Genomic DNA, 7,273 nt, shown 5'->3' on the forward strand with positions numbered 1-7,273 from the left:
ACATTTTGCAACCAATAAGTCTACCTCAATATTGGTAAATAAAATGAAATGAAATCTAAATTTAATGTATGTTTACAACATTGTTCTTATCTTTTTTTTCTTTTTTTTTTCTTACTGTGTTGCAGGTGATGCAAGATAAAATCATATGCCTCCCACAGAGAATACCAATTTCTGCCAGAAACATCAGTGAAGTGGCAATAAATTCACTTTTACATCTGGATTCCAACATCACAGCTGTGCCGAAAGAAATGACAGGCCGGAAAAATGATCTAGATCTACAACAGTACAGTTTTATCAATCAGATGTGTTATGAAAAGGCTCTGCATTGGTATGCCAAGTACTTTCCTTACTTGGTTCTCATACACACTGTAGTTTTCATGGTATGCAGTAACTTTTGGTTTAAATTCCCTGGCTCAAGTTCTAAAATAGAGCATTTTATCTCAATGCTTGGCAAGTGTTTTGACTCTCCCTGGACCACTCGTGCTTTGTCCGAGGTGTCTGGAGAAAATCCAGAAGAAAAGGACCAGAAAAAGAGTAGCACTTCTCGATCCAGCACTGGTGTGTCTCCTGGAGAAGGAAGTCTTGAGAAAACGCAGTCCCTTCGTTCTATCCCAGAAAAGATTGTAGTGGATCAGCCACCTGCAAGTGTCCTTGATAAAAAAGAAGGTGAACAAGCTAAAGCTCTTTTTGAAAAAGTGAAGAAGTTCCGACTACATGTTGAAGAGGGAGATATCCTCTACCTTATGTATGTCCGTCAGACTGTATTCAAGGTGTTTAAGTTCCTCCTGATCATTGCCTATAACAGCTGTCTGGTGAATCAAGTGCGGAACAGAGTACCTTGTGAAGTTGAGATCCAAGACATAACTGGCTATAAAGACTTTCAGTGTAATCACACCATGGCTCATCTTTTTTCTAAACTGTCTTATTGCTATTTGTGCTTGGTGGCTGTCTATGGATTAACAAGCCTCTATACCTCCTACTGGCTCTTCTACCGCTCACTGAAAGAATATTCCTTTGAGTATGTGCGTCAGGAAACAGGCATCAATGACATCCCAGATGTCAAAAATGACTTTGCTTTTATGTTGCACATGATAGATCAATATGACCCACTCTATTCCAAACGATTTGCAGTTTTTCTTTCTGAGGTCAGTGAGAATAAGCTCAAACAACTCAATCTCAACCATGAATGGACTGCTGAGAAATTGCGTCAAAGACTCCAGATTAACTCAAACAACAGACTTGAACTTCAGCTATTCATGCTTCCGGGTTTACCTGACACTGTCTTTGAGTTGACAGAACTGCAGTCGCTCAAGCTTGAAATGATCAACAACGTCACCATCCCTGCCTCTATTTCTCAGCTGGAAAACCTCCAGGAGCTGTCTCTTTACCAGTGCTCTTTGAAGCTGCACACAACGGCTACTTCCTTCCTCAAAGAAAACCTGAAAGTGCTCCGTGTAAAGTTTGATGACAACAGGGAACTTCCGAACTGGATGTACGGTTTGCGCAACCTAGAGGAACTGTATCTTACTGGATCACTCAGTCCTGATGCCTCCAAGAATATAGTTATTGAGTCTCTGCGGGAGATGAAATGCCTGAAAACTCTCTACCTTAAAAGCAATCTGACCAAGATACCCCAGTCATTTGCAGATGTGTCCAGCCATCTGCAGCGACTGTACTTACACAGTGATGGAACTAAGCTTGTAATGCTCAACAACCTGAAAAAGATGACCAGTCTGATAGAACTGGAGATTGTGCATTGTGATCTGGAACGCATTCCTCATTCAATCTTCAGCCTGACAAATCTGCAAGAGCTTGACCTGAAAGAGAATAACCTTCGCTCTATTGAAGAGATTGTAAGCTTCCAGCATCTTCGGAAACTCAAGTGTCTCAAACTTTGGCACAACGGCATCATGTATATCCCAGAGCACATCAAAAAGCTCAGCAGCCTAGAGCGTCTCTACTTCAGTCACAACAAGATTGAGATTTTGCCCTCACACCTGTTTTTGTGCCACAAGCTGCGCTACCTTGATCTATCCAACAATGACATCCGATTCATCCCTCCAGAAATTGGAGTTCTTCAGAGTCTACAGTACTTCTCTGTCTCTTGTAACAAACTTGAAAACCTACCTGATGAACTTTTCTTTTGCAAAAAGCTCAAAACATTAAAACTGGGCAAGAACTCGCTGTCTGTACTCTCACCAAAAATTTCTTACCTGGCTCTTTTGACTTACCTGGAACTCAAAGGGAACCATTTTGAGTTCCTGCCACAAGAGCTTGGTTCCTGTCGGGCTTTGAAGCAGAGTGGCCTTATAGTGGAGGATGCAATGTTCGAAACTTTGCCTTCAGATGTCAGGGAACAAATGAAGGCTGAGTGAGGTGCCTTACTGCAGTCACAACGCCACTTGTTTATCTATCAACTCAGATCATTTGTTTCATAAGTCATTTAGGCCATGGGACAAAATTGGTATCTTATCACTCTGTGGCAATTTTTGAGGGGCAATTCATTTGTGGTTTTATTTAGTAGAAAATGTGGCAAAATTTAAAAAAATTCCCAAACTAATAGTTGCTCCTAATTTGGTAAGAAGGCCTTAAAAATAACCTAATTAGAAATTAGACATCTTAAAATCTATATGGCCATGTGATATGCCTACACCTAAAAGTTAGACTTATTTTTCTTTCGGCTTTTTCCTCTTCAGGGGTCGCCACAGTGAGTCGTCCTCCATCTCACTCTGTCCTCTGCATCCTCTGTCCTCACTCCAGCTACCTCCCTGTCCTCTCTAACTGCATCCATATATTTCTTCTTTGGTTTTCCTCTTTGTCTTTTTCCTGACAGCTGGATTTCTAACATCCTTCTATCAATATACCCACTGTCCCTCCTCTGGACATGTCCCAACCACTGTCCCTCCTCTTGACATGTTCTAACCATCTCAGTCTGGCCTCTCTAACTTTATCTCTACAGTTCAACCTGTGCTGTACCTCTGATGATCTCATTCCTAATCTTATTCATCCTTGTCACTACTAAGGAGAACCTCAACATCTTCATTTCTGCTACTTCCAGTTTTTCTTCCATCTTTTTGTCAGTGCCACTGTCTCCAGACCATACAACATACCTGATCACACATCTACAAGTTGGACCTCATCAGATCAAAAGAGGAAGAGCCAACATAGCTCATTAGACTCAGTTACTGACAGTTTTGGGCTCCAATACATGAAAAGACCAAATAATTATTTATACAAAATTATATAACAGTTGAGGTTGTTAACATTTGAAATTGAAAAACAAACATATTATTCATGGGAATATAGTTTGTTTTGTATTTTTTCAGCTTATATATGTAAATTCTGTATATTTGACATGCTGCTAATTAATAGCTTAATTACTAATTAAGGAGCAAGTGTTTTTTATGGGAACTTTACATTCCTAGATGCCTGACACCATCCTACCCATAAATCAAGTGACATTTGCTTGCTCCCAGAAAGTTGCCACAAACTCAAAAACTAAGCCCAGTACAGGATTTTTCTCATGGCCTAATTGTAAAACTCAAGTATTACACTAAATCCACTCTTTGGATTAGTTTGATGTTTTGTTTTTGTTTTTTATTGTTTATTTACTTTATTTCTTTTTTCATTCTTTTAAATGTACGGATACTTGCATATCTATATATTGACATAGTTAGAGTGGCAGCTACAGGGACATATTCTCCAGCCACAAATCCTTCATAATAGGAATAGTTGAGCATTTTCTAAACTATACAGTTCTGCTTTCTTGATAAAGGTTCCATATATATTATTTGTTCACTAAACATTATTCAGTCATCACTGAAAGGGCAAACCTCATGTCAAGCTAACTGTATTTTTGCTCAAATTTCTTATAAAGACATGAGTGTAATATTTATTTTCTCATCTGTTACTTGAACTGAAACAATGTCCAGTTATTAGGAATGCACAGTAATATTTACCAGTATACAAGTCTAAACTCCATTTCCAAACAGACTGAACAGACTGAATCTAAAGAAATTAAAGACCACTGAGTGAAATTTGTCTTTATAAAGTGAAAAGTTTAAAGATTTCAATATACACATTTTGGAACCAATGATACCATCCATCCATTATCTATACCCTCTTCTTCCTTTTTGGGTCATGGGGGTCACTGGTGCCCATATCCAGCAGTCACTGTGCATGAGGCAGGGACACCCTGGACAGGTCTCCGGTCCATCACAGGGCCACATACCATTCTCTCACTCACACCTAAGGACAGTTTAGAGTTATCAATCAGCCTAACATGCTTGTTTTTGGTCTGTGGGGGGAACTGGAGTACAAGGAGAAAACCCACGCATGCACGGAGAGAACATACAAACTCCACCCAAAATGGCCTCCCAACCAGGGTTTGATCCGGTGACCTTCTCATTGCGAGGCGGCAGCTCTACCAACTGTGCCACTGTGCTGCCCATCAATGATACCCTTCCAGATAAATAAGCCACCCATGTGGTCACAGATGCTGCCTTTGTCATCTATTTTTGATATTAGCATAGATGTTCTCACTTGTTTTTGGCATGTAGAACCTGATCTCTATGTTTCCAAAAGGCATGTTGAACATGTTGGATACTGGACTCTTCACAGCAGAGGATATGTGTACTACATTTCTCTGCCCATCTGAAATGGCTCATGCTGGGGGAATTCTGCTGAGTTTCTGAGGAGAGTTCAACTAAGACCAGTTGCTTTAGTAATACGTGATCTGTTATCTTTATGAAAGCAAATATGAACTGTGTTTAGTGACAATGGTTTTTCTTGGCACTCCTGAGGTTGATATCATAGGGAAGGAGATGGCATGTGGCTTGGCTGTCGAGAGTTTGAGGCAGGGCTGGCAACAGTAGCCTCTTGCACTCTCAACTGCTATTCTCACAGGGTCATGGAAACAACTTGGACCGAGCGTGATGCCTGTGGTTGTAACCCTGTTTAAGCGTGGATCAATCTACTAGCATGTAGCTGCACTTGACATGGTTTGACAGCTGTGTTAGGGTGGACATATGTGGTGAGGGTGTAGGGAAGTGTCTGGACAGTTGGTGGGAAAAAAACAACATATTTAGCAGTACTAAGATTGTAGCAGCATCATGATTGCCTTCAAGATGACAATGTTTTCCAAACTTTTTGTGATCCAGCCTCAATCTAACAGATCTTGGAGAGCATACTGAGGTAGTCATTCATCGTGAAGGGCACCTTTAGCTTTTCCACATTTTATGTGCATCTCTGGAATAATGTGTCACCTGCTAATCTGTTGAGTGCAGTGTCACCCAGAGTTTTATTACTGTTATGCATTTTTCTTACTGTGTTTACTTTGTTCAGTTATTTTAAAGTATGTAGCTGGCATTAGAGTCTACATTTATTTATTGTCTGCTGCCATGAAAGGAGGTGTTAGATGGAAGTGTCATGGTGTTTTAATTGTCCGTCTCATAAACCACTGCGTGAATTTTACATGGACAACTGATTACATAATTCCTGATGGCGTCCACAGCTAAAATGCACTATTTAGCAATTTTTACAGACATTGAGCTAAAATTTGGTGTGATAGTTGTTGATACTCATCTCCAACATATAGTTTGAAGTTCTGATAGATCAGGTTAGATCTTTATTTAAAAGTTTTATAAGACAGCTGACAATTCCTTCAAGGAATGCTACTTTTATATTTTTCTACAGTAATTACAACATAATTAATTAGTGAATACTATATTATTTTCCTTATTCTTGCATTTGTAACATAATTTAAATAAAATTAAATATTTATTAATTTAAAACAAGTTCCATCCATCCATCAGTCTATTGTCTTTTGCCCACTTCTTCCTTTTTGGGTCACAGGACAAAGACACCCTGGACAGGTCTCCAGTCCTTCACAGGGACACATAGAGACAAAAGAGACAACCAACCATTCACTCTCTCACTCACACCTAGAGACAATTTAGAGTTACCAATCAGTCTAACATGCATGTTTTTGGTCTGTGGGAGGAAACTGGAGTACCAGGATTAAACCCATGCAGCACAGAGAGAACATGCAAACTCCACACAGAAAGGCCCCTGCTCGCTGAGAGACGGTAGCTCCACCAACCTCGCCACCATGCCACCCCTCAAACCATGTTTATTATTTCAATTTTGTTGTCAACTTTGGCAAGTTTTCTTGAGATGGGGTTTGTACATTTGGTGTATCTCAAGTGACTGTTAATTTTGGAGAACTGCAACAGGGAAATCAGGAATTACACCAAAGTTATAACTTGACCTAACTGTATTGTAGAAAGCTGTTATCTCAAAGTGCATTAAACTTGAAAAACTGTATCAGAGAAGTGCTTTTATTTTCTTTTAAAACGTATCACTTATTGCAACATACAATATGTCTACATTGGTAGCTGGTAAAACATGTAAATGTAACAAAAAAAATAAATAAATAAAGATTGACAGATTTGCATCTGATTGGTTTTCTTCAAGTTTAATCAAGCTGCAAATAAAGTGTAACATTAAACAACACTTGTCTGATTTTAGTTGTGTTATGAGATATTACCAGTTTGTTTTTGAGATTTAACAGGTTTTTGTGACGATATATTAGAGCCACTTAGAAAAACGAGAAAAAAAATTGGAAGTTCTTTATTTTTTTGCCTTTTTAAATTAGAGTTGCAAATTCAAGAAAAAAATATAAACAGGGTTTCAAGACTAATGTTAGGATATTAAATTATTTTCTTTCAATATATTCTTATTAAAATGGTTAAACAAATTTGAATAGAAACTTAAGTGCTCCTTGTTTTATAGAATCTTAAAAGATCCTCATTTACTCTTAGAGGATTCTGGGTGAGTGGGGTTCTTCATGATGCAGGTGGTCCTCTTCCTGCATCTGGAGGTGTAGATGTCTGTGATGGTGGGGAGGCTGACTCCAACAGTCTTCTGTGCAGCTTTCATCACTCTCTGCAAAGCTTTTTTTCTTTCCAGCTGTGCAGCCTCCATGCCACATGTTGGTGTTGGAGCACAGGACGCTCTCCACTGCACAACTGTAGAAGGAGGTGAGGACTGAGCTCCTGAGTCCAGCTCGCCTCAGCCACTTGAGAAAGTCTCTGATGTGTCTTCTTGATCATACTGGTAGTGTTGCCCCAGGTGAGATTGTTACTCAGGTGAACACCCAAGTACCTATAGTTGGAGACATCCTGATGCATGCTCAATAATCCAGGTAGAAAAATCTAAAAAAGTTCAATCTGGTCCTCTGGACATTTAAAAAAACAAAGCAAAGCAAAAAAAT

General features: G+C 39.3%; 1 protein-coding gene across 2 annotated transcripts in view; it reads left to right on the top strand.

Moving 5' to 3' along the window:
* Nucleotides 1–2,502, top strand: part of lrrc8c (leucine rich repeat containing 8 VRAC subunit C) — a 52,555-nt gene extending 50,053 nt beyond the window's left edge. The window contains exons 3-4 of one of the 2 annotated variants that reach the window (XM_037698308.1): nucleotides 126–186; nucleotides 235–2,502. In XM_037698308.1, coding sequence (XP_037554236.1) covers nucleotides 126–186; nucleotides 235–2,375 — 2,202 coding nt within the window. In that variant the 3' untranslated portion in view covers nucleotides 2,376–2,502. Of the gene's footprint in view, nucleotides 1–125 lie in introns of both variants that reach the window. The other variant, XM_037698307.1, reaches the window with a different exon arrangement.
* Nucleotides 2,503–7,273: the final 4,771 nt, after the last annotated feature.

The sequence above is a fragment of the Nematolebias whitei genome, chromosome 3 (assembly GCF_014905685.2).
Source record: "Nematolebias whitei isolate Nwh7 chromosome 3, NemWhi1, whole genome shotgun sequence".
In the NCBI taxonomy this organism is placed as follows: domain Eukaryota; kingdom Metazoa; phylum Chordata; class Actinopteri; order Cyprinodontiformes; family Rivulidae; genus Nematolebias; species Nematolebias whitei.